The sequence below is a fragment of the Delphinapterus leucas genome, chromosome 6, assembly GCF_059928025.1.
Source record: "Delphinapterus leucas isolate spDelLeu-1000000601 "Yukka" chromosome 6, BTC_Dleu_Yukka2, whole genome shotgun sequence".
NCBI lineage: Eukaryota > Metazoa > Chordata > Mammalia > Artiodactyla > Monodontidae > Delphinapterus > Delphinapterus leucas.
The window spans coordinates 105,143,190-105,170,366 of record NC_143134.1 but is presented as its reverse complement, the minus strand read 5'-3'; the positions used below and the strand labels follow the sequence as shown (position 1 = coordinate 105,170,366).

The 27,177-nt window shown below is 47.5% G+C and overlaps 1 protein-coding gene across 14 annotated transcripts in view; it reads right to left on the bottom strand.

The window, feature by feature from the left end:
* The window catches only part of ZNF618 (zinc finger protein 618), a 183,517-nt gene that overhangs the window by 77,741 nt on the left and 78,599 nt on the right, over positions 1-27,177 (bottom strand). For all 14 annotated transcript variants that reach the window (XM_089913654.1, XM_022578968.3, XM_089913646.1 and 11 more), the window contains exon 2: positions 10,938-10,981. In XM_089913654.1, the coding sequence (XP_089769780.1) occupies positions 10,938-10,981 (44 nt within the window). The remainder of the gene's footprint in view (positions 1-10,937; positions 10,982-27,177) is intronic.

The following is a 27,177-nucleotide window of genomic DNA, read 5'->3' as shown; positions in this document are numbered from 1 at the left end:
AGACAAGACTTCCAGATGCTCTGAACTGGTAACTGCAGCTTCACAAGGAGAACTTGCTTAATTTGCTTAAGGAGCACAGGTGGGAAACTCGAGCTGGGTGGGTGGACTGAGCCCAGGTTCCCTAGAGATTCCAATCACTTCCCTTTGCTGGACCACCGCAAGCTGAAGAACGCAGTACCATTTGGAAAAAGGACTTACCGATTTTGATGCATATGACTCGTAGTTTGCATTTCTGTGGCTGTCTCCAGAGGACAAATCCAAGGATGTCTGAATTTTCCAGAATCGGCCCTATTTGTGCAGAGACTAGGCTTAACAGTAACTGATTTAGCAGACAGTGAACTCTGCCCATCCAGAAAAGCAAGGGGTCCCCTTGGAGCAAGTATACGAACCCTCAGAATCAGCCTGCAATTTATGATTTTTTTTTTTTTTGCGGTACGCGGGCCCCTCACTGCTGTGGCCTCTCCCTTTGCGGAGCTCAGGCTCCGGACGCGCAGGCTCAGCAGCCATGGCTCACGGGCCCAGCCGCTCCGCGGCATGTGGGATCCTCCCGGACCGGGGCACGAACCCGTGTCCCCTGCATCGGCAGGCAGACTCTCAACCACTGCGCCACCAGGGAAGCCCCAATTTATGATTTTTGTAAGCCAAACTTTGGCCCAGGCTTGGTAGGGTGAGAACACACATTTCTGGAAATCAAATGAGCTCCAATTACAGGAACATAAACCTAGAGTCAAGATGAAGATGCAGCCTGACTAAAATATACCCAGAGCTGGTTCTCAAATAATTCATTCTGCTAAGACCATACTCGTCATTGACTAGCATCAGGCCTACTGATACTACTGAATTTTGTGCAAATAAGGTTAATTTGTTTAGGGCTATTTTCCTGCTGAAAACCAAAACGCTAAACAAGAAGAAGATATTATTTTAAAAATAATTATGCAGCCGTACACATGTGGTTATGAGATTAAACTATCCACCCGTGGAAAATCTTGGCTCAAAGGACAAGACTCAGCAAGGCCCAAAGCCATTTGATTATTTGGGTGACGGTGAACGAGTCTATTTCTCAGTTCTCTCTGAGGAGGAGGGATGCCAATCACTGCCTCAGATGGCCCCTTGGAGGAGCAAGTGAGATGTGAAAACTGCAGGACACAGGATGTGGATCACGGTAGCCCCTCCACAAACACGAGCTCCACTCCCACCCACCCTCATCCTCACCTCCAGCCTGTCTCCCATGTCCAGGCTCTATGAGAAATCAATTGCCCGTTCTCACCTTCTGAGATGGCCCGCACTCTGTCTGGGGAGAGTGTTTCTCTCTAAATAAATCCACTTCTTACCTATCACTTTGTCTCTTGCTGAACTCTTTCTGCAATGAGACATCAAGAACCTGAGCTTCACTAAGTCCTGAGACCAACCAGACCAACCCCCACTCTTCGTCAACACCGGTGGGGACACATCTTCTGTGCCGTTTCTTTGTCACAACTTTTTGGGCACTAATACCTGTTTGGGAGACTACCTTGGAAGGGATAGCATCTAAATCGTAAGCGCAAATCTTGACCAAATTGCGCAGTGGATTTTGACTTAAGAGTGGAATTTTGGACAGCTTGGCAGTTAGAGACTTCACCTCAGCCTTGTCTGAAAGGGGTCAGGCTGCATCCATCGCAACCAATACCCCTCTGGGCCATATAGGCTGGGATTGGGAAAGATGTGGACAACAGGAATTAAATGGGAAAAGACTTAGTAGGTTATGTAATCGGGTTTGGCCACAGTATGAATTAGGAAATTTAAAATGGAGTGAAGTACCCTATGTTCAAATTTTCATGGCCTTGTATCTGGGCAATGGAACCCAAAAGGAATTTAAGGTGTGCGTAGCTCCGAGGGATAACTCTAGGAAGGACACAGAGGACATTTTAACTGACCCACCCTACTGGATTCCTCCTCCCCCGAGGTACCGGCCCTTTTGGCTATGCGTTTCATAGCCCAGTCTGCCCCAGACAACACGTGCAAAATCCAGAAAGCAACTGCTGGTCCTCAGACTCCAGTAAATGATTTGTTCCAATTGGTTTATTTGGTTTTCAGTAATAGGGATATGGCCAAAAGGTCTGAATGCACCCAGAGAAAAATGCAAAAGGCCCAAATGATTGCAGTGGCTTTGTCCGCTCACAGACCACCAAAGGGGAAGCCGGCTTTTCTGGGCCAATCTGGCCCTGGCAGACCACAAGGCCCACGGGTACCCATACAAGGCCAATGTACCCTGTGTGGACAAAAGGGTCACTGGAGGGAAGATTTTGATCGATGTGCCCTTTACAGCCAGGGCACTAGAAGAGGGAATGCTCCAGATGCCGGACAGCAACGGGGCCCCTCGGCCATTGATGGTTTTGCAATCAGAAGACTAAAGGGGCCCAAGGCAGAAAGTGGCTCTGCCTAGAGATACCATCTATAGAACTAATGTCAAGCCTCGGGTGGTCAATGATGTGGCAGGCCACTTGCTAGAATTTTTTATAAACACTGATGCAGCCTTCTCGGTCTTAACCCAAAGGACTGGAAACCTTTGCAATCATAAGGAATACGTAATGGGGTTGTCGGGGAAGAGACAGGGGCACACTTTCCTGGAACCCCTTTTGTGCAAGATCAATGGACAGCTGTTTTTACATTCCTTCCTGTTTGTGCCTGACTGTCCCATCCCTTTAGTGGGAAGAGATCTGTAACTAAGTTAGGGACAAGGGAACTACCCTCATCACCAAATGGTTCTAATAAAAAGCAAAGAGGAACAGATAAAATCTGAAGCTAAAATAGAAGGCTTAGTAGACCCTGGAATGTGGAATACTGAGGTTCCAGGCTTGGCCAAAGATATCCAGCTGGTGATTATTAAGTAAAAAGGGTTACATAGTGTCTAAATATAAGGTACAAATTTCTTAAACCTAGGGAAGATCCTCAAAAATGTTTGTAAGTAGATTACCAAAATAGGAGGCCACTGGTCTGACTAAACTGACCATAGCTGATATTCAGAGCCTGATAGGAATTTTGGAAGAGGCCTTCTCCCCTAAGCTAAATGAGGAAAAGTAAAACTTTCCAATACAGGTGAATGGGTATGTCAGTCCTCCAATATCATGGAGGTAACCACCCAATTCTTTGAAAAAGAAAACAAAACTGTCCTTGTTTTACAAATGCAGTCTTTACAGGACCAGAGGAGTGACTCCAGAAATAATCCAAAACCCACCAATCCTTTTACCACTCCCCAAACCTTCCCTATTTATCTTAAGAGGCTTGTAACAGTATTAAACAAAGGGGAAACAAAGTCATCCTAGGAGGAACTTGCCTGTACCTTTGAGATGCAAATGTCCTATCTGGTCTTCTCAAGAACACTTATCTCTGCCATCTTTTTTTTTTTTTTGCGTGTTTTTTTTTTTTGCGGTACACGGGCCTCACACAGTGTGGCCTCTCCCTTTGCAGAGCACAGGCTCCGGACGCGCAGGCTCAGCGGCCATGGCTCACGGGCCCAGCTGCTCCGCGGCATGTGGGATCTTCCCAGACCGGGGCACGAACCCGTGTCCCCTGCATCGGCAGGCGGACTCTCAACCACTGCGCCACCAGGGAAGCCCACTGCCATCTTTTCAAATGCAAATTTTTAAAAAAGGGAAAGGTAATTTAGAACTTGACTTGTCAAAGGATAAATAGAAATCTTAAGTGTCTTCTCTGCAAACACTAGTAAAAAGGATTTAGCCATCTAGATAGGTGACCTTGATTTGTTCCATCTGCTAGAAGCCTAATTTGAATCCAGAGCCTTGTAACTGATGGCTTTTATGTTGTACCTGACTCAGGGCTGAATTTTTGGAGTGGGAACTCTGAGGCCTCTGTGTTTGTGTGTTCATATGTATCCATATGTGTGTTGTAGGTGTATGGTATTTGCCAAACATTAATTCGTAAAAGAGCTCTACTTAATTGGCTTTTTAAAAATTAAGCGCTTATATAAATACTCAGAAATAGAAAATAATCTGGCCAGAATGAATTTCAGGTTCATGGCATCTGGAAAGTACTCAGTACGAAACTGATATCTGGTATTGAGGGTGGCTGAAGCTTGCTGGTTTGATTAATAGAGACATCAGCGTTAAGCATAATACTTCTGTTTGTTTACCTTAGTAAACAAAGGTGTGAAGAATGAAAAAAACGCATGATCATTGGTTGGGTAAATGGATTTTGTTAGGAATGGCCTAAAACTAGGCTGGATTTGGTTTCTCCCTCCGAAGTTTTCTTGAAATGCTGCTTATAATAACAGATAGTATGAGTTTCTTTGCCTGTAAGTGATCTGTATTTGTTTTTGAGACCTCCTTCCCTCCTGTTTTACTTCTGATTCCCATAAGAATATGGGAGTAAAATCTCTGAGGGGGTAATGAAACAGGAGGGGAAGGGGGCAGGGCACAACCTCTGAAAAAATGACATAGCCTGAGGACATGACATAAACTGATTAGAACCAAATGGGTCCAAGATGGCAGACAAATCGGACAAGTTGACTTCCACCAGACCTTGAGCCTCAGTATATGCTCACTGTAACACATCAGCAAGCTGAATGACACATCCACAGGCGCCATGACAGGTCCAAGGCCGACCATAAGGATCAAAAAGTGGGCGGTGGCCCAATTCCTGGAAATCCCGCCCCTTCCTAAAATAGCTGGAATACTCCTCCCACTCATTAGCCTATGAAATGACCCACCCCTATAAAAACTGACAACCTCATACCCTGGTGCCTTTCTCACCTTCTGAGATGGCCCATGCTCTGTGGAGTGTTTCTCTCTAAATAAATCCACTTCTTACCTATCACTGTCTCTCACTGAATTCTTTCAGTGATGAGACATCAAGAACCTGAGCTTCATTAAGTCCTGAAACCAGGCGTGTGATCTCAGTTGGAAGACAGTGGGTTTTGGCTGGGTTTGAGTCCCAGCCGCATGGGCCTCAAGTCCCAATCTGAGGTGCACGGTTTCAAAAGGGCCAGGTATATTACATTGCTGGAGAAGGAACCTCATGGGCATCTTACACCTAGCCACTTATTTTTTGGCTCCTAGAGGTGAATGCTAAGTGGCAATAGAACTTTGCTGACACTATGTGAAACTGAGCAGGACCCTGGGGGACCCTCCTCAGTAGAAGTCCTTTCTGTGTCCCCCATTTCTTGTTTGTAGGAAAGAAGCTTCAGCCTCCTAGATCTTCCCTGAGTACCAAAGGGCAGATTCAAACAGCTGCTTGTCAGGTAAGGGAGGGAACGCAGAAACAAAGGAAGAGTAGTCAAGAAACAATAGTGCGATAATAAAGCAGGTTCTGGTTTTTCCTCAAGGAATATACATAACAATATCTTTGAATTCTGCAGGAACTAAGGCCCCCATCCAGGTGGAGGTCGGTAACTTCAGGCTGAGTATGATGCCTGGAGCAACACCCTGTTACCTCACCACCAACCAATCAGAAGAAAATCTGCACACAGTGGAAGATAAAAGACTCTGACCCCCTCCGCAAATGATTAACTGCGATTAACTTCCCCTTTTTCCCTTTAAAAACTTTCATGGTCAAGCAGAATCTTGGGAGTTGGTTCTTGGATATGAGTCCATCTTCTCCCCCAGGTTGCTGGCCTCCTGAATAAAGCAATCTTTCCTCTCCAACAAAGAAAAAAAAAAAAAAAAGAAATCAATTGCCACCCACTGTTCCCTCCTCCTAGGAATGGAATTCAGCATCGTGGTGATGGTGGTGATAAAAGCAAGCATTTATTGACCACCTACTATAGGCCAGGCATTGTGCTAAGGGTAGACATATCATTATTACTGCACTTAATCCTCACCAACACCACTATGAGGGAGGTATGAATATAATCCCCATTTTACAGATGAGGAAACTGAGGTCAGGTAACTAGCCTAAGGTCACACAACCAGGAAGTAGATGGTGCCAGGATCTGAACCCCGGTAGTCTGGCTTCAGAGAGAGGGTGAGTTAGATGCCCAGCAGACCAGGCATGGAGAGTGGGAGCCACAGAGACCATGCTGCTCTACTCTGGGGCTCTCCCAGGACCAAGCAGGAGGCTGTGCATTTGGGATGCAGGACTTACACAATGCTTTGCTGAAATGGATTCCTCAGGCCTGAAAAAAAGGGCCTTTTGGAAACTCCCTTCCAAGCCTATCTTCTAAGGTCCTGCCTGTCCTGAACCCTTGGCAATATGTCTTATAACATCTTGCCCCCCTGCAGTTTATTCTCCTCCTGGCAACCAGAATGATCCTTTTAAAACCAAAGCATATGATGTCACTCCTCTGCTCAAAATCCCCGGTGGCTCCCCATCTCACACAGGGTAAAAGCCAAAGTCCTGTGACAAAAGTCTCCAAGGCCATATGCAGCCACATCTGCCGTTGCTCCAGGAACGCTCCTGCCCCAGGGCCTTTGCACCTATTGTTCCCTCGGCCTGGAATGCACTTCCCCCAAATGACTGCTTGGCTCAGTCCCTCATTTCCTTCAAATCCTTGTTCAAATGTCGCCTTCTTGCTGATGCAATACTCCTTCTGACTCTCCCAACCCCCCTCCCTGCTTTCCCCCTACAGCACTTTTTACCAAATGCCATACAATGTGTTTTCGGTATTTATTATGTCTCCTCCACTCCCACTAGAACATCAGCTCCACAAGACCAGGGATTTCTGTTTTGCTCACCACTGTATTTCCAGAACCTAGGTCAGACCCTAGCACTTAGTAGGCACTCAGTAAGTGTTTGTGGAATGAATGAATGAGACTTGGTCTTATCACCTTCTCCCCCACCCCAATGTCCCTGTCTAGAAGATCCTGATCACTTGTTAGGGCAACTGGTACACCTGGTGAACAAGTGAGTCCCTCGGCTTCTTCTCTCCCTGGCTGTCTTATCTCCAGATGAAAGGGTTGGACCAGATTATCTACAGAGTACTTCCAGCTCTGAAAACCTTCAACTGACAAAAAAAAAGGGCATACTTCTTCATTACAGCAAGCCTGTAGCTACATTTACTTGATTATGAAAACTGTGTTTCCTTTAGAATTTTCCACAGTTAAGGCCCCACAGCCTCCACGCTTCTTAAAATAAGTGACGTTTGGCTGCAGTTGTGCTACGTGATCTGTAACCTGCACACTAGGTTAGCATTAACCTCAAGTGCTGGGATCACTGGTCTTGTAAAATCGACCCAGGCTGGGTTACAGGGAAGTAAACCAAACCACAGTTAGTTGTTTCCTAAGATCAGAAACACCACCTCTCCTTGTCCCCCTCAATTTGACACTCATTCCTTAGCAGCCCATGCTGTTGGTTTTGGGGTTTAGCCAGAGGCCCTCTGGAGAAGGAACAAAATTAGGTGTTCTGGGCCAAAAGGAAGGCGCTGGGACGAAAGCAGACCCTGGTGTGATAACACAGCATGCGCGGCACAGCTGGGAGCAGGGAGCGGAGGTCAGAGGGTCACAGGTCCTTCAAGGTCAGTCCCGACCAGGGCCATCCAGCCTAACTGACTTCAGGGAGCCTCGGGTCTTTGTCTCCCCATCTGAAACAGGAACTGCATGAGTCTAATGTTCCATCAAGTATCTACAACTCTAAACCCCACCTGGCCAGTCTAACCCAAGGCCGGGGTCAAATTCACCAGTGGCGTCAGCTAAGGACCATGTTAATGGTCTCTGGACAGACGTTTGGAATGCAGAACTTACTTCTCACACTGAATGCTGGGTCACTCCACAATAATGCTGCTTTGGTCCTTCAAAGATGCTCTGTTAGGTTTAAGGACAGAATCAGTATAAACTCACTTGTGAGCTCCTTTGGAGGCCCTGCCTTTTGGACGAGCCCCCAGCCTATGGCCCAGCCCTGGTCTCCTAACAGGCTCCTCTAACCTCTGTAAACTGATCACTTCCTACGGGGAAGCAGGAGGGCACAGCGGTGAGGCACCTGCATCAGAGGAGTCAGACCTGGGCAGGCATCCTGGCTGTGGTGCTCCCTTCCAACTGGGCAGCCTGATGCCTGTATCCCTCTCTGGGCCTCAGCTTCCTGAGCAGTAAAGTGGGAATCATAAGCGCATCCTTCACAGAGCTGTGATAAAGATTACATCAATTAATAAATGTAAATCACTTAGCTGAGAGCCTGACTAAATGGTAGTTGTTAGTATTATTATTGGAAATGTTTTCTTTACATCTCAAGTCACACACTGAGGTCTGGGCTGGCCCTTCCTGGTGTATATTCTGGCACTGTGGTAATAACATGGGGCTCCATCACTGAGTATATGCAAACCTAGGTTAAACAGGGAGAGCAAATAGATGGCACACATACCACCTCCCGCCTCCCCTGACCGGGGCAAGCATCTCTAATCTATCGCAGCACTCTCCTCCCTCTCACTACAGCCTTGGGCTGATAAGATTCAAAACAGAGCTTCAGGCACCTATGAGCACTGTGGGGAAACCCGCCTGCTGTCCTCTGATCACGAGGCAGAGATGCTGGTATGGGAGAGATTCATGCCTTAGAGAGTGAGGGCAAGGACCACATCCACATACAAGTTATGAGTGAAGGGAGATCGGTCTCCATTCACTGCTGCAGACCCAGCACTTTGAACAGTGCCTGCCACACAGCAGATGCTCAAATATCTTCTGGATGAATAAAGTAGCATCTAATCCACCTGAGTCCACAGCACAGAGCACTGGGCCTAACCTAGCAGGCGCTCAACGAACACGAGAGGGCAGTAGGGGAGGCTGGCTAGACCCTCACTTGAGTACAGCATCACCGTGTAGAGAAAGCACTGGCTTAGGCAGGGTCAAGGCCTGACACTGCCACTCACTCAGCACATGACCCTGAGCAGGGCCTTTCTTCACCATGTGTACAATGAAGGGGGTTGGGAGAGGGGAGGGGAACCTGACAAAGCCCAAGGCCCCTTCCAGTCCTGACATTCAGATCCAGAGAACTCTTCCAGGCACTGCCAGTCTAGGGACTCCCACTGCCCTGCAGGCCATAGCCTCATACACTGTTCTTACACAAGATTCCACTACCAGGGGCCCAGGAGAGAAACACAAAGGATCTGGGCAGCTGCTGGCCACGTGAGTCACTGTCCAGTTTCCCAGGCCCAAGCCCAGCCGTGCAGCCCTCCATTCCAGCCCACACTCCTGACTCCTACATCATGCATCTTCTCCCATCTCACTCACTGTACCTATCCCATAAGCACTCACTGAGCACCGGCTGGAGGCCAGCCCACAGCAGTGAACAGGACAAACGTGGCCTCCGCCTCTGGAGCTGGCAGTCAAGAGGCAGAGAAAAGTAACAAATACGTGGAATAGTTGAAGAACGTAAACTGGCCACGAGGGACACAGGCAGGGTCAGAGGGGGTCAGAAAAGGCTTCTCAGAGGGGAGGATGCAATTGAGACCTGAAGGATCAAAGGGCACGAATCATGGGAAGATCAGGGAAAAGAACATCCCAGGCAAAGGAACAGCAGCTGCCAAGGCTCTCAGGCCAGGGGTTGGCAAACTACGACCACTTGTGTATTTACGTATTATCTATGGCTGCTTTCGAATTACACTGGCAGAGCTGAGAAGCTGCCACAGAGACCTATGGCCTGTGAAGTGTAAAATACTTTCCATCTGACCCTTTCTAGGTAAAAATGGGCGACCCCTGGTTTACAGTGTTAGACAAATAAGAGAAGGTCAGGGTAGCTAAAACAGGCTGAGCAAGGGGGAGACATACGAGGAGACTGGGGAGGTGGGTGGAAGCCAGGCCATGATGGCTTGGGTGGGACACACTGACCTCCAGCCTGGTATCTCCTGCAAACGGGGACCAGAGTGATCTCCCTGAAACACAGGGCTGAACACCTTACTCTTCTGCGCTCTTGGTTTCCCAAAGCACGTTGCAACACTGGCTCCATGGGATAAACCTCAATAAAAGCGTTCCGTAGTTAAGTAAGTTTGAGAAACATGTCATTTCTCTCTCTCTCTCTCTCTCTCTATCAAGCAAACACACCAGCACATGAAATGCTTGGAAAAGTTCCACAGCAAAGAAATCTGTTGACTTTGTTTAACTCGCCATCCTTCAAATTTATTTGGCCATAGAACCCCTTTTTTTCCATAAAAATCTATTAACATTTGAAGAACTAGTGTTCCATGTGCTAAAGGGCAAACGCCTCTGCTTGGCACACCCAGCTCCAGTAGGTAACCCCAGAGCCTGTTCTAGATTTTGAGGGTGTGGCCTGGGGAGCCGTCTCTCTAGCCTCTCCCTTGCCTTCTTCTTGCCTCCAATGCCCTAAATAAAGGTCATCTGGCCACTGCAGCTCTGCTCTACCAAACGAACTGCAGCAGGAACACTAACATTTACACCAAGTTAAGTGCCTGCCTGCGTCCCCGGTGGTGGATGTCTACTACATGGGCCTGTCCAGCATCGCCTTCCCCCATCTTTGGTAACGACAGCCCAGCTCTCCTTTGGGGACCACATCTCCCCCATCTCCTGCCAGCTCCAAGGGTGAGGTCTGGCTAAGCAGAATATTCCATCCTCCTGCTTTGGAGGGACGGGTTCAGGATACGAGCGCAGGACCCAAGCGGTACCGATGAATTCCAGACTAGGATGGGCGTCCCTGGAGTTCACAAGGCAGCAGCCGAGATACCGGATTCAAGCCCAGGTCCTTCTGCCCAGCCTTGCACTTCACCCTAAGTCTCCCCCAACTTGAGCGGCCAAGGCCAGTTCAGCACTGAGTCATCCTTAGATTCCAGTCACAGGTGCCCAGAGAGGGCACCAGGGGGGCTGGAAAGTGCTACCCACAACCTCATATCCTCCAGGGAAGTATGGATACTTCTCAACAAACGGAGCTGGCCTGGACCATTCATCCTTTCAGGTGGAAAGTGATGACCACAGAGAGGTAGCTGTTAGTCATGAAACCAGGGCGAAGAAGACGGGGCGGCGGGGGTGGGGGGTGGTGCAGTAGGCGGCAGGGGAGGCGGAGCATACCTGCTGGCCGTGCTTTTCCTTCCAGCTGCACTGGCTCCGTCAGCCTGCAAAAGAAACCCAGAACACCTAAATCACCCAAGAGGAAAACACAGATTCTACCCAATGTACCCTACCAAGGTCCCGCTCAAACACCAGCCTTCAGAGGGGGTGAGCCAGCCACAACGCCCTACTCCATTCTTCCAGGCTAGAAGTCTGCCCCCAGTGGTAAGAGGGAGTTAGGACAGCCAACCCCCCCCACCCCAATTTGCTTGGCCCTTTAAAACCAACTGAGCACCCACTGCCAACACAAACCCAGCAACCACAGAGCCCCGGGGACTCAGTGAAAAGTAAGTAACCAACTAAATCTGAGATTGAATTGCACCATTTTCATTTTCAGCTGGGATTTCCAGTGAAACAGTAGCTGAAGATTTATTCCTACCAACTGGAGGGGGAAAATCCTATTATGTTAAAATAGTCTGTCCCCCAACCCTGCAAGCAGGATGAGGCAAGAGAGCACTGCTTCATAATCTCTTTTATTTGGGGCTGGGTGATGGGAAGATAAGGCTGACCAAATGGAATTTTCAGAAATCATAAAATTTTGGTTCAGATGGAGAGACTGAGGCCCTGGGAGAGGAGGGAGCTGCCTGATGTCTCATGAGGACTGCGTGACAAATACTCGGGGATCCTGACTCCCGGGCCAGTGCTGGGGGGACCTCGATGAGGAGGCCAAGGACATGGAAAAAACGCCTGGGTTCTCCACCACCCCTGGTTGGAGATGCATTCCCCAGCTTTGTCAAAACATTAATAATAATGGTAATCACAGTTAGAATATGCAGGTTCAAGACTCTAGCGTACATGTGTTTCCAAATTCAGAGCCTTTCCAATTTTAGAAAGGCAATGTGGCGCATGTGTTCTCTATTTTGAAATAACCCTGGCAGGGTCTGGGGAGCCCCTGGTACTCAAGCACGTTGATATTTCTATAGTAAAACTTATGCAGTCAGCTCTAAGTGGGCTAAACGAAACCGGGCACTAGCCTCTTCTCCCTTCAGGTCAAGTTCTGCCGCCTAACCAGTTACAAAAGATCTTTTTGTTTTCAAGCTTTTCGAATTTCAGGATTGCAGATGAAGGATTGAGGACCTACAATAAAAACAGCGGCAGCTACCTTTGGATGAGTGCTTTCGAGAAGCTGCAAGCTGGCAAAACCAGATGGCAGACTTCAATTTAAACAGTCGATATATCAAAATAAAGGCATTTCACCCCCAAGAAAGCCAGATTTCAGCTTCTGAAAGCAACACGTAGTCCCACACGACTGGTCAGCTAAAGCTGACATACCTGGTTCACCACAGTCCCCACCACCCACTCTTGCCTACTTCCCACCCCACGGCCTGGCCCCTGCGGGTACCCCAGACTCGCTCCCTGAGCTAACTTCCCACCCGGCGCTAGTGTGTGGGCATTCAACACCTCTCACCGAATCCTCTTGATGGGTTCCCCAACACACATACACAATATCCCCATTTAAGTATTTCAGGCATTTATCCAACATCCCACGGCTATAAGCCCAGGTCTGGGTCAACTCCAATGCCCACCTTCCTCAGCTCTGGAATATTCTATCTCCCTCCAACACTCAGGAGGGACAATCGGGGTGAACACACACAGCCTCCACTGCCCACACGAGGGAAGTGGAAAGGTGAAGGACAAACAGGGAGGTAGAAACGTGAGGCCTGGGAGGGAGCAGTTAATGGGATGCCAGTGAATTATTTCCATGGAGGAAACAAGAAAGCGGAAAATGGTTTGCAAATCATTTCACTGGGAGCAAAAGAACACGATCAATTACAGCCTCTTTCCAACATCTTGCATTCCTCAAACTTGTATGGAAAGCGAATATCCATACAATATCCATACAATGATAATGCTCATATCAGAAGAGACAGAAGTGGTAGAGGTGGAAATTCTATCCCAGAGAGCTTAAAAAAACTGTAAAATCCCCAATGATCTCTAGCCTTTCAAATTTCAAACTGAACTCCAGGCATGTATTTCTAGAATTTTATACATTCTTTTAATGTTGTTTTAATGCTTTTTTTTTTTTTTTTTTGTCCTTTTGCTTCACAATTTCACAGAGTTGACCAGTTCAAGAGTGCTGAACATGGGACTGGGTAGGGGAGAAGAGTCTCTCTTTTAGGCACATCTGACCATCTCCACCCATTTTCCCTTTCACTGTGTTTATGATATTTGAGCTTCTTATCACTGGTAGCTACATGCATTTTTGTTTTCCACCCATTTTTATAAAACAAAGACAAAATGCTGAAAATTTTCAAAGAGCTGTCCAAACAAATCCTTTTGTAGAAGCCTAGATGGTACAACTGGGGAAATGAGATGGCTGGAGGGAAGAGTTCATCCCTGCAGGGTGGGAAATGTCCGTTTATTGGCAGAGATGAGAAGCAGATATGGGAAGGGGGGTAGAGATGGACAATGGGCACAAGTGACAGATGCCCAAGAGAGCACGTGTCAATACCACAGCACCTGTCAATCTCAGCCTTCGGGCCTGGCTGAGTCCAGACCCACCATAACAACAGGGGACAGCCTCTCGGGCCCCCCCAGCCACAGTGTTGAGGGCACCCATTCTCATTGTAGAGATCCCTAAGGTGCCAGGCCGGCTTTGTCTGTGTCCTCACAAATATCTCAGAGCAAGCCCTACTGTTTGAATTAAGTTGACTTTGCCATTTTCCTGGGCCCAAGTGGTCTACTACCAGCAATTTCATGCAGTTCATCCCAAACCACAAACTCACCTTTACCCAGTGTAATCTGATCTGATTCTCAGTTTAAACCAAAGTTCAAGAGCACAGGGCTTAGAGTCAGACAAGTCTGAGTTCAAGTCCTGGGTCTGCCATTTTCAAGCTATATAATCCTTGGCAGTTCATCTGCACTCTCTAGGCCTCAGTTTCTTCATCTGAAAAATGGCAATATGCCAATTGGGCCCAAGAAACCGAGGCACAGAAAAACAGTGACTTGTACAAGATTACACAGCAGACGAGCAAGAGGCAGAGCCAGGCCTGGACTGAGCCAGGAGTCTTCCCAGCCTGTCTCCGGGCCTGATCTGAATCCTGGGCTGCAAGTCAGAAGGTCATGAGCATCTACCAGACCCCAGAGCCCTGAGGCCTTCTCCAAAGGGCTGGTCAGAATGATACTGAATGCAGCTATGTAGGTAAACTACTAAGCACAGGCCAGGGATGTGTAGTAACCACTGAAGTAATGGAAACTCTATTGCTGTTGCCACTGGACCATGTGCTCCTAAAGATGCAGCTTCTGCCTGGCTCTGTCTGGGTCTCACTTTGAACCTTGGGCAAGCTCTTTCCTTTCCCTGGACCTGAGGTTCTCATAGGTAAAAACAGGCACGGGAGGCACGAGAGTTCAATCCGATCATCTCCCCCTCCTCTTCATCTCTGATACTCTATGTGGAGCTGACCCAACCTTAACCAAACCCCTCAAGGGTAAATAAAATATGGTGGGGGAAGTGAACTGACTCATGAGAGGTCCTCTTCCTCACTTTCACATAGCTGGGGGTAAAGGTATCCAAGCCCCCCCCCTCACCCCGCCCCCGCTCCCCGTAAGGGCACCTGCTTCCTCTCCCAGCCCCATCCATTCCTAACACACCAGCTTCTTCTCAGGACCCGGGCAAGGCTATTTTTAGTTTCATTCGACCCTCCTCTTCCCTCCCAAATGAACGTTAAGTTGTTCTTTTCCATTCTCTTATTAAGGATTTTCTTGGAAAGAAAATATTATTCCAAACCCAGAAATTTTATTTCTAAATTTGTGCAAATGTAAGTTGTAAGACATTAGCTGCATTTCACATTTTGTGCAAATGGCAGAAACAGGCAATTCGTGTGCTACGGGATGGGGGCTGGCCAACGATTTCGATAAAATAAACCCTTTTTTAATTTAAATGCTAATGCACTGAATTAAAATTTAATAACTGAGGAAATTGAAAAGCCGAGCAGGAATATTGGAAATAAATCCAAGCAGAAACAGCTGAAATTAAAAATTCTAGAGAGTGGGAGGATAGCAGCTAAGCTGTCTTATATGATTACATTTTTTTCAGAATGAAGCAAAAAAAAAAAAAAAAATCCTATCTCTCGCTGGCTCTAGGGCAGTAAATCCACAGTGCTGTGATTTATTGCTCAATTTTCCTGAGGGAAAAAGGCTTTCTTTCATGCTGAAATATTTCATAAATTTCAAGCCAGCATAAATTCTTAATTTAAAAGTTATGGAGGTCACATTTAGTGCACTGGTACTGTTCCAAAATCTTAAAGGAATAGCAGCGACCGAAAAAAAAAAAAAAAGCAAAAAGGAGGGGTAGAATTTGCTCCTTTTTTTTTTTTTTTTCCTTTTTTCATTTTGGTTTTAATTTGTGAGTTGAAATTTCATTATTAAACATTCTTCCTGGATGGATGGAACCCAAGCAAGCACATGGGGAACTGGTGTGTGCTTGGAAATCTGCTGCAAAAGATGAAGAGATAAAGACTTAATTCAATTATAAAAAGGCATTTTTTTTTTTAAAGCCACTTGAGGAATTTCTGGTAAAAATTTCCTTCCTTCATTGCCCGGGAAGGGGTGAGAGTGGGGGAGGGTGGCCAATGTAATTGCTTCTCTTAGATCGCCAATCTTTTGTGCACACTGATATATTCATTTGTTATACAGCTGTTCAGCGGCGGAAAGAATGCTGGGACGCCCATAATTCTAAGCAAATCAATCAAAAATTAATGATTTGTCATGCTTGCACAATGGAGGAAAACAGCTCCTTGGGTCCTGGCTGCCTGATCTCAAAGAATGAAATGCCTTTCTGCGATAAGAGAGCGGAGCCAGAGGCTCAGGGAGGCCGAGGGGCCACTGCAAATGTGAGGGCTCATGGACCCGGAGCTCTGAGAGGGTGGAGTGGGCATCTCCAAGATGGTGCATCAGCTAGTCAAGCCAAGGATGGACTTGAGGCAGCACATTTCCCTGGTGGTATAATTAGGATCTTGCCTTTTCCCTCCCCCACTGCAACACAAACATTGCTTCCTCTCTGGAGACTTCAACGATTCCCCCTCCCCCCAGCAGATCTGATTAGTCCCTGTTCATTGTTCTCCCACCACTGCTAACTCACCACCACCAGTGCCTTTCACCAGCTCTATGGGATGGGGACCACAGTTCCTGGAAGGCCTGTGCCTCCCAGACTGTGCTGCTCCCCCTGGATAAAGACCGCATCCTACACGTGGCGATGTCTCCAGCACCCAGCTCAGGGTCTGGCACAAATATTCAGCAAATAAGGTTGAATCCGCTAATTATTATTTCTCAGGAAATACTGATACCGAGAGGTTGCTGAGATGAACGATAAACTGCATTGGCAACTATACTTGGATAAAATGTAACAACTGATCTTAAATAATCAATCACTCCTTTCTTCATTCAACAGATATTTCTTGAAAGCCTACTATATGTTAAACACTATGCTTGGCTTTGGGTGGACAGCCTCATATCCACTACTGGACAATTCCAAATCCCCAGTGTCCACTGCTTCTCGGCTTCCTTCCACCCTTGGAAGGGAAGAGTGAACGTGAACCGGGAGAGGAGGGACGTTCTCTGCATGCTCAAACGTCTCTGAAATCTCATTTTCTTTCTTACTAATTCACGTGAATGTTATATCCACAAGTACCAAATGCATATTAGTCCAAAATATGTCTGTGTACCGTATATATACGTATGTATGTTAATTTGAACACAAAAATTCTGTTTTAAATTTCCAACTGGTATAACTGACCCTGCAGGAAGATGCTCAGCGTCAGTGGTGAGTGAAACCAAGTGCACTTGACCTGGAGGCCTGCAGGAGGCACCGAACCTTCGAGAAGCACCTACCAGAGCCCCAGGACCTGCCCAGAAGATGATTCTATGTCCCCTACTATTTACTGAGAGGAGGACAGGTGGGTCTGAAACAACTCAAACCTCATTTATATATCTCTTTCCTTTCCAACAGCCAGTGGATTCCCCCAAATTTAACTTGAACTTTCTGTCCCATTGAGATACATGACTCAAGTCAGAAGAAAGTCATTCGTTCATCTGACAAGTATTTACTGAGCTCCTTCTATGCACCGGACACTGTTCTAGGCAGTTGGGATATATCCCTGCCTTCATTGTGATTATATGCAGAGGGCGCGGATGGTAGTATTAGGAGTAATAAATTAGTAAGATACATAATATGCTAGAAAGTAATCAGTCCTATGGGGGGAAAAACAGAGAAGGGCAGGGGATAATCAGAATGCTGGGCCAAGGGAGGAGCCGTGGGCTGCAATTTTAAATAAGGTGGTCAGAGTAGGTGTCACTGGGTAAACAATGGAAGGTGAGGGGGGTTGGCCATGTGGTGACTAGGGAAAAAGGAATGGCCAGTGGGAAGACCCAAGGGCAAGAGTGTACCTGGTGCGCTCAACGCACAAAGAGGATGCCAGTGTGTCTGCGGCAGAGTGAGGCAAGGATGAGAAGAGGTCGGGGGAAGAGCCTCACAGCCACTGAAGGGCTTTGGCTTTTACTCTGGGGAGCCACTGGAAGGTTTGGGCAGAGTCAAATGTCATTTGACTTCCATTTTAAAAGATCATTCTGGATGCTGTGTTGAGAACAGACCGTAGGCAAGGATGGGAAAAGGATCCATCTTTTTCCAGCCCAGGAAAATGATGAAGGTGGCTGGGACCAGGGTCGTGGTAGTGAGGGAACTGAGGAAAAACACTGCGTTCTGAGTAGACTGGAAGGTAGAACCAATAGGACTTGCTGACGAACTGGAGGTGGGGTATGAAAAAAAAGAATCAGGGAAGATTCCAAAAGTCTTGGACCAAGAAAAATGGATCGCGTCTCTCTGGTGCATGAGAATGTTGAACATCAGCACAGCACTTTATAGATTGTCACTGCACTGAACCCTCCAGTAACCCCGCGAAGAAGACACTGCAGTTTATCCCCTTTGACCAAGAATGCACCAAGCACCCAAGGGGCCAAGTGACGTACCCAAGGTCACACAGCTGGCCAATGGCATGGCCGGGGCTCACACATGTCTTCTCACCCCAAGTCCATGGCCATTTCCTCTACATACTTGGCCCTTCATCTCTAGAACAAACGAATCAAACCTGCCCCCAAACGATGTAGATAAACCGTTTTCCTATCCAACCACTGGGCCCCAACTCAAGCACAGGTAGTCCCCACTTTTACACACCAGGTGTTCATGAAACACGTCCACGAAGGGTGACTGTACCAACACTGAACAATAGCTTTGCAAGTTAAAAGAGGATTCCATTCCCAGGGAACTAAATCTGTTATAAGTTCCCTAATTAGACCTTCCTTCTTAGATCGCACTCAGTGATATGGTTCTAGCTTGTGGTACTTGGTTCTACTTCTGTATTTATTTTCCCAACTGAACACGGTTACTCAAAGCCACTGACTGAGTGGTTCCAAGCTTGAGGGGTGGAGTGGAGGCTACCAGAGAAGACTCTGGGTTAAAAGAACTGGAACCCAGGTGGCTGGTACCATTTTTCGGTAGGTATTTATAGAGTTCAGACTAGATGTGTGATTCTGAGCAAGGCCTTGGGGGACTGATACTAAGATGAATCAGACATGGTTCCTTATTCATTCACCCAAATACTACCCATTAAGTGCCTACTATGTACTGGGCACCAGGGAAGTTACTGGGGACACAGCAGCAACGAGAACAGTGGGGGAGACAGGCCGTGATTATTTATTTCATGCTACCCATTTATAATTACCAACTGAGAGACATGCTCTGAAGAGAAAGTCCTGGGTTCCATGAGCATCTTTAACAGCAGGATCCATTGAGACTATAGGATCAGGAAGGGCTTTCTTGAGGGAGGATGCTGGAACAGGGCACACAGAGCTCCCATTCAACAGTGGGAATGCAAAATCTAATGCAAATGGAGCTAACACAAGCTGGGTGCCGGTGAGCAAGCAGAAGGGTGCCATCTTGCCAAGCTGGGAAGCCTGGGTCCCTGAACCCCACAGGGCTGGAGACTTCTCTGAGGGTCTCCACCTCTGGAGGAAGGGACCAGCCCACTGACATGGCCAGGCTCACACAGGGAGCTCCTGACCAGACCCCAAGCCAGAGCCCCAGAGGCTGAGGGAGGCCCCTCATTGACTGACCATGTTTCCAACTACAAGGGAAACCCGTGGGAAATGACCAATGTCTTTATTCCTCTAGGTTACGGGACCCCTCCCCAAGCCCTTGCTATCTGAGGACAAGTATCAAGAAATAAATCAGGCTTCCTGGGAATGGAACGAGCACATGCCTTGTCTGTTTCATACGAGTTTCCAGGTATAGGCAGGTTCTTCTCCTCTCTGGTGGGCAGCCACGTGGACTGGAGCAGGACCCTATTACTGACATCATCACCATCACCGTCATCATTATCATCACCATCATCGTCGTCGTCTTTGTCGTCGCCATCAACAGCTGGTCATTACTGAGCACCTGTAAACCAGGCTGAGGAGTTGCGGCTTTACTCCAAGGCTCACAGGCTGCCCAGAAGGCATGTGCACCTCTGGAAGCACCTGCTGGCTGCGGTATAGAGGCAGGGAGCCCAACACGGAGGCCACTGTCATCTTCCAGGGAAGAGATGATGCTTTTGGGAACCGCGGTGGAGGAGAGAAAGCCCCAGGACCTAGAGCTATTGGGAGTGACAAAGATCTCCTGCGGCAGCATTTGGAAGGCACCCAGGGTGGAGCTGGCATGCAGTAGTTGCTCAGTAAGTGACAGGTTTAAAAATAAATGCACCACTGCAGCTGCTGAGGAACGCTGTCGGCCTGGCATTGTGTGCAGAGGGCCAGGAGTAAAAGGTGAACCCACTTCCACCCCTGAGGCCTGACTCATGGGCCTTAGAAGAAGTGGCGGGATCCTGGCTCAGAGCGGAGGGGCAGGTGCCTCCTCCGGGCTGCCATGTGGGACTCACCACCCGGACTACAAGACTCGTTCTCATCCCAGGGCGCTGGATGGGGCCACAAGGGGAGCCCATAGTCCCTCCCCAGGACCAGCAGTCAAAAAGCCCTCAGCCTCCAAGACTGAGGAAGAGAGATGTGAAGGACCTCAGCAGCAAGGGTGGTAGTCACTGGGAATCAGGCGGGAGCACAAACTCCGCCACTTGCTAGCTGGACCTTGGGCGAGTAAATTGACCTCTCAGTGCTTCACTTCCTTCCTCTGTAAAATGGGAGTGATGGGAGTGGCCACCTCACAAGCTGCTGTGAGGATGAAGTGAGTTTATCAGTCTCACACTTAGAGCAGGGCCTTTACATCCACATAGCGTCAGCTTGTATTATTAGTCGGGCATCAAGGGCCCCGAAGAGGGATAACACCAGCGATCCCAAGAGGCCAGTATCTACTGAGCACCTCCTGTATGCCAGCCCGGGGCGCAGGCATCGTGCGCACCGTCTCATTTAATCTCCTCAACCACCCTAAGCAGTAGGGACCGTTCCCAGCCCCACTGTCCAGGCGAGGACCCAGAGCTTGCAGGGTGTTGGAACAGCCGGGAAGAGGCTCAGCCGGGCTTCCAACGCAGATACTCCGATTCCAAGTTCACGTTCTCAAACCCAGTGCCATGCTGCTCCAAGGCCCAGAGGGGTGACCTTGGCGAGTGAGTTTCCCCATCTTTAGAAGAGGACACGCTCCTCTGGGTGCATAAATGCTGCTCTGTTTGTTTTCTTTTGAAAAAAGAAATGCATCTCAGTTCTTAACCATCACACAGTTAATCTCTCAATTTACAAAAGAGCAAGTCACGTGACTGGATTCCACAAAAATTCTCTCTCCAGGTTTATGATTTTACAGAAAACTCCAGGGAAAACCGCCTGGAGCAAGTTAAAACCAGATCAGCCATAAACCATGTCCTGGGTACAGCCTCACCAAGCCAAGACTCAGATTACTCATTAAATACATGATAAATATTCATTTCAGATCAGCAGGAAGTTGGGGGTGGGGGTGGGGCGTAAAAAAAGAAAAACTTTTTTGCTTCATGGGAAAAAAACCATATTATGAATACAGAGGGTTGCAACCTTCAAATTAGTGAACTCCAGGATTGGGGAATTGGGGGACAGAGTTTTTTAAAAGTCAACCCCTTAGGTATTTTTAAACAAGGCAGCAAGTAAGGGCAACTCCAAACCTCTTCAAGGGGACCAGGTAAAGGGCTTAGTGAGGCAGGCGTGCCCAGACAGTCCTCAGGGAGGAGCAGCAGTCCCCCATGCCAGGAGACCCCCTCTGACTGCTGGCAGAGGCAATGTCTGGCCCTCCATTTGCCCACCCGTCCAATGAGGCTGCTGGACTGGCAGTGTCTCAGAAACCTTCCAACTCTGACATCTGGAGTCCAGCAGACCTGACTCCAAATTCTGCCTGGGACACTTACTAGCTCTGTGACCCGCCTCAAGTCACATCACCTCTCGCAGTCTCAGTTTTCTCCTATGTAAAACAGACAGAAAAAGCCCCACGAAACACAGCTGTTGGTTAGAATAAAAACATATAAATCTGTTAACATTCTCAGCTAGTGCTAAAAGTACTGTATGAGCACAGATCTGGGTGATGTCATTATGATTCCACTGGTGGTGGTGAGTAAAATTAATACAGTAAAAAAAAACAAGAACATGTTCTGATGACTCCAACAGGATTTAGTAGTTCCCCGTAGAGAATCTGGATCCGGATGGCCTAGGTTCAAATCCTGACTCCACCACTTACAAGCCGTGTGACGCTGGGTAAATCACTTAACCCTCTGAGACTCAGTTTCCTCATCTGTCAAATAGGACAAATAATAGTAGTCACCTTACAAGGTTACTTCGGACTAAATCAGTTAATATATTAAAGCTCTCAAAACAATGCCTGGCATATGGTGCTCTACAAGTATTAACTATAGAAATAATTATCATTTATTAAAATGATTTATCATTTATTAAACTTTAGCTATATAATTATCATTTACTAAAATTCGGGCAAGTCCCTTTCTTCCTCTGAGCCTCAGTTTCCTGAGTTATAAACGGAGAGTTCTGATCAGATGAACTCTGAAGACCCTCCTAGTTCTGAAACTTGCTGGCCCTGTTGTTTGTTTCTCCCCACGCTGTCCCACTGCCTAGACTGCATTCCCCTCTGACTGGCTGGACCCCAGGCCCTGCTCCAAGAAGCCTTCCCTGACCACAGGGACAACCTCCTACAGCACCAAGGGCGTGCCTGGGCAAACCTGGGAACGTCATCTCTCTCTGCAGTCTTGCTCCCAACTAAACTGCAAGTTCCATGAGGGTGGCTAGTTTTTTAGAGCTCCTCTGTGGCTCCACAGCACCCAGGGCTGTGCTGCATACCGATGGAGTGTAATAAAGGTCAGTCAGTTGATTTAAAGAAGAAAGGAATTGTACTACCAATACTTAGAGAACCATTATGTGAATGGGGTCTAGGGAATCATCTAGTCCAAGAATGGCAAACAGGCTTTATTTTCAGCGCCAATTCTCATCTATTAGACATGGCTGCCTGGGGCAATGTGTCGAGAAAGATTCTGGGGCCGTATCAGAGCTCAGCTAGTAAGAGTGCTGTGACTGATTATTGATGTCTGCAGTGAGCGAGGTAAGGCTGGGGACAGTAGCATGCTTGCCCCCACTAATCTAGTCCAACACTCTTCTTTTACAGATAGAGAAACAGAGGTCTCCTGATCCCCAAAGCACCCATTTTCCAGTCACCACATTCTCATTTGCAAGAACATTTCCTACATGAAGAAGGAGCCATGGTCTTTTAAAATTTGGAGTAAAAAGAGACACCAAAGAAGAGAGAAGACCAGATGGACTTCCCTGGTGGCACGTGGTTAAGAATCTGCCTGTCAATGTAGGGGACACGGGTTCGAGCCCTAGTCCAGGAAGATCCCACATGTCACGGAGCAACTAAGCCCGTGAGCCACAACTACTGAGCCTGTGCTTGAGAGCCCACGTGCCACAACTACTGAAGCCTGTGCGCCTAGAGCTCATGCTCCACAACAAGAGAAGCCCGCACACTGCAATGAAGAGTAGCCCCCGCTCACCACAACTAGAGAAAGCCTGGGCGCAGCAATGAAGACCCAGCGCAGCCATAAATAAATAAATAAATAAATTTATATATATTAAAAAAAAGACCAGAGACAGAAGAAATACACACAAAAAAACTATGTGCAAAACACAAGGCTTACTTTGGCTGTGAAAAGAAATAATTACAGAAGGGCAAAGTAGATGCTCTAAGAAAGATTTTTTCTTTTTAAAGAAAGGAAAGTCTGGAACACATGCTCAAAGTAGAAATCTTACAAATTCCTATTGCAAAATAACTCCTGGTCAGCCAACCACGATCTCTATAAATATATCGCAAGATCAACAGCCCAGGCAAATAGGGGGAGGGGGAGAATGACTGCATGAATTTTTTTAAAAATCAAAATAGTTCTTCTCACAGTTGGAAAGGAAGGAGGCACCCATCATCCTACAAAATGAGAGGCCCACGAAGAAAAGATTGTAATTCTACACATCCCAGTGGCCACCCGTGGAGAAATCTAGACAGCCAGACTATTTTGAAATTATTCTACAATTCTGTTTTCTTTGCAGGGGGAAAAAAAAGTCTGGTACCCTGAATTCATTAGGGCAGCCATTATCTTACCATGGCTTCCATGGGATTATTCAGGGTGGGAACAGCCAAAGGCTCTATGGGGCCTGATTTGGGTGGTACATCCTTCAGGGTCTGAGCCAGAAAAAGACAAGCCACTCTAGGTCTTTCAAGTAGAGGCAATTTAATACAGGGATTTGAGTAGAGAAGACATACAGGGGGCAGAAAGGCAACCGTGGATTAGCACATGAGGAGCTTTGCTACCACCTCTAGGCCTGGAGAGAGAAAGGTGTTACCAGAGTTGGGGCAGTTCACAGGAGCTGCCCAATGGGAGTGGTTCAGAGAGGGAGGGGCTGGAGCTACACAGAAAACACCATAGGAGGTAGAGAACGAGTGGGGAGAAATACCCTGGGCTTTTCCCTTCTTCCCACCTTCCTATGTCCCTGCTGTGCATCCTTCTGGCTAAACTGTCTGAAGGCCAGAGGGCAAACACACCTGGGAAATGTAGTTCCTTGCAATTCAGAGCACACAGGGGAAAGAAAGGGATGGAGTTGAGGTCAAACCAACAGCTGTCCAATTCAGATCGGAACACTCCCGGAGGACTGAAACCACTTGATGGCAGCGTCCTGCACAGCTCACCACAGGGTCCACCTGGGTCCCATTGCCGTGTTTAGACTGTAACTTCCTCACAGGCAAGGACCGCCTTCCCTTGACCTGCATCGTCTTCTGCAATATCCAGTAGCCACAGCTCAGGGCTGAAAGGACCCTGAATATCTGATAAATGGAAGCCTGGCCCTCCAGTCCCAGTGCCCCAACATGTGGGATGCTTGAATGGCCTTCCACCATATTTTTGCTTCCGGCCTTTGCTGAGCATCTACTATTGACAGAAAACTCATAACGCGGAAAGCTAGTTGTCCCCAATGTTACTCAGAAGACCCAAGCACCCAGTGCACACTCTAGAATCATCTCCTGACCAGATCTAGAACACTCAAGGGGACATTCAAGGGGATCAAGAGTGGAGGCTCTGAGGTACCAAGTCTGATGCCGGCTGGGCGGGCTGCAAGGGAAACACTCCGAGCGTCCCAGGACTGTGTCCACCTCCAAGGCCACTCCAGATCCACAGTGAAACTTCATGCTGGTGGTTTTTGAACTGTATCATAAAAGACAAGAGCGTTCCTGTCTCACAGGGCACAGACTCAACCCCGTGTCCCTCTGTGTCCTGGCTGTGGCCGAAGGCTTAGTTTCACAGTACATTCTGCAAAGAAAGGAAGGGCCCTTCCCTTTCACTGAAGGCTCCATTTCCTCTCTCCCCAAGACACAGGGCCGATCTCTCTCCCCTGTTTTCTTAAAGCACTTATTGCCCAAGCCATTCAAATAGTATCGATCAACTAGCCGGTACACTCAGTCATCCTTTTATGACCTGTCTTCCCAGCTGGACCATACATCTTCCCCGGGCAGGGGCCATGCCTTTGGATTCCCCAGAGCCTACCACATAGCCCATCAGGCAGAAAGCGTCTACACAGTATTCTTAAAGGAGAAAATGACCCAGGCTCCCCAAATGCCGAGTGTGGGATGGGGCAGGAATACCACTTTCTATCGATGCCTCATATTTATTTACTGATTGATAGGATTTTTACATCCATTACTTCATTTAATTATTTACAAGGGAGGAGCCATGATTTCCACTTCGGAAAGGAGGGAGTGGAGGTTAAGGGACTTTGCCCAAAGTTCCTAGTTACTGGCAGGGCCGAGATTCAAACCCAAGTCTTCTTCTAGGACAAATACCAAACTCCTTCCATCTTCTGGCTCCAGTCTTCCTTTGCAAGATCCCCTGTCTTGCTTCTCTTTCATGAAATGAACTGATTTAATGAAATCATTAAGTGACAGAAGTTAATAAATGTAAGGCACTTAGAACAGTGCCTGGCACAGACTAAGTGCTATGTAAGTAACAGCTACCACTGTCTTCACCGTTACCATCATTATTATTTCTCCATCTCCATTAAACTCATTTAAAAAGGTCAACCCACGGCAACATCTAGAGTCAGCAAACTTGACAGCCAAAGCAGAAGAAAACAGAAAACGCCTACATTTAATTAAAACTGGAAAACTATAGAAGCTCAAATGACTTAACAGTTAAGAGGAGGCATTCGAAAACATTGTATGATTCTCAGAAGTCTACCCAAAGCAGTCTACCTGGCACCCTGTACCAGGCAACCACCAACACTTTATTCAAAAGTAAGCTCGAATCTTCTTTCCTGACTGACTTCACTGGGCAACACTTTCAGTGCACAAAATACAGTACTTTCCCATCCATGCACAGTCTTTAGAGCCAGAAGGCCTGTTTTACAGAGGGAAAATAAAGGCCCAGAGTGGAAGTAAAATGTTTGAGGTCACATGTACTTTAATGCAATCTGCAAGTCTCTAAAGTTAACGTGGTAGCTTTATCAGGCCTAGTCCTTTGCTAAGCCCAACGTGGGACTCTGCAATCATGGGCACTGAATGTATGTTTTAGGCCAGGCATGTAAAAATCAATATTTCAGCCACCAGTTCACGGCTCGGCCCAAAGTCTTTGGGCAAATAAAACAGGTCATCAGCTACCGACCCCAGCTAAGATAGAGGATGAGAAGGCGGCATTCTGCCATGTCAACTCTCCCAAATGGGATTCTTCTAAAGAATCTCCAAAGCAGTGGTGTGCCCTCAGCTGTCACATCCACTGCTACCTTTCTCTAAGTTTAACTTGGCACACTGTCACAACCAACTTACCAGCTCTCATATCCTCTGACCATGTTGGGGAACAAATTCTATCAATATTGTACAAAAGGAAGAAAACGATTCGTGTACAAAGATGTCCACTGCATTATTTATAATAAAAATTAGGGAACGACCTATATGTACAACAATGTAGATAAATATCTCCTTACAAAGCCATGAGAATGGTTGCTTGTGAATGGTGGAGAGCTACATGAAAAACACTTACGTACTAAAGTGAAATGACAAGAACAGAATCAAAACTACATATATAACTACAGAAACACTGCTTGCACGTATACTGAAAAGGGCTTCCCTGGTGGCGCAGTGGTTGAGAGTCCGCCTGCCGATGCAGGGGACATGGGTTCGTGCCCCGGTCCGGGAGGATCCCACATGCTGCGGAGCGGCTGGGCCCGTGGCATGGCCGCTGGGCCTGCACGTCCGGAGCCTGTGCTCCGCAGCGGGAGAGGCCACAACAGTGAGAGGCCCGCGTACCGCAAAAAACAAAAAATACGTATATACTGAAAAGCGCCAGCCCTGGATGGCTCAAAAATATATGATTTTTTCCCCCTCCTTTCTGATTAGCTTTCTATCATTACTGCTTTTGAGGAAAAACTCACTACACTTTAAAAGACCCATGCTGCACATCTATAAAGGCAGGTAGTCTAGACAAGGAGATTTCCTGGGATGCTACCCTTCTCCAGATTGAAGACCTGTGACTCTACAAAGACCTGCATCTACACTCTGTCCTCTGAGGATGTAGCCACTTAAGCAAACATGGTGGTTGAGCCCAGGTACACACCAATCCACTGGGAAGCACTCAGCGCATTCCAGTTCCACCTCGGAGCAAAACAAGATGACCTGGAGAGTACCTTTAAGCACTAAGCTTTTCTCTAAGAGGCTCTTGGGAAG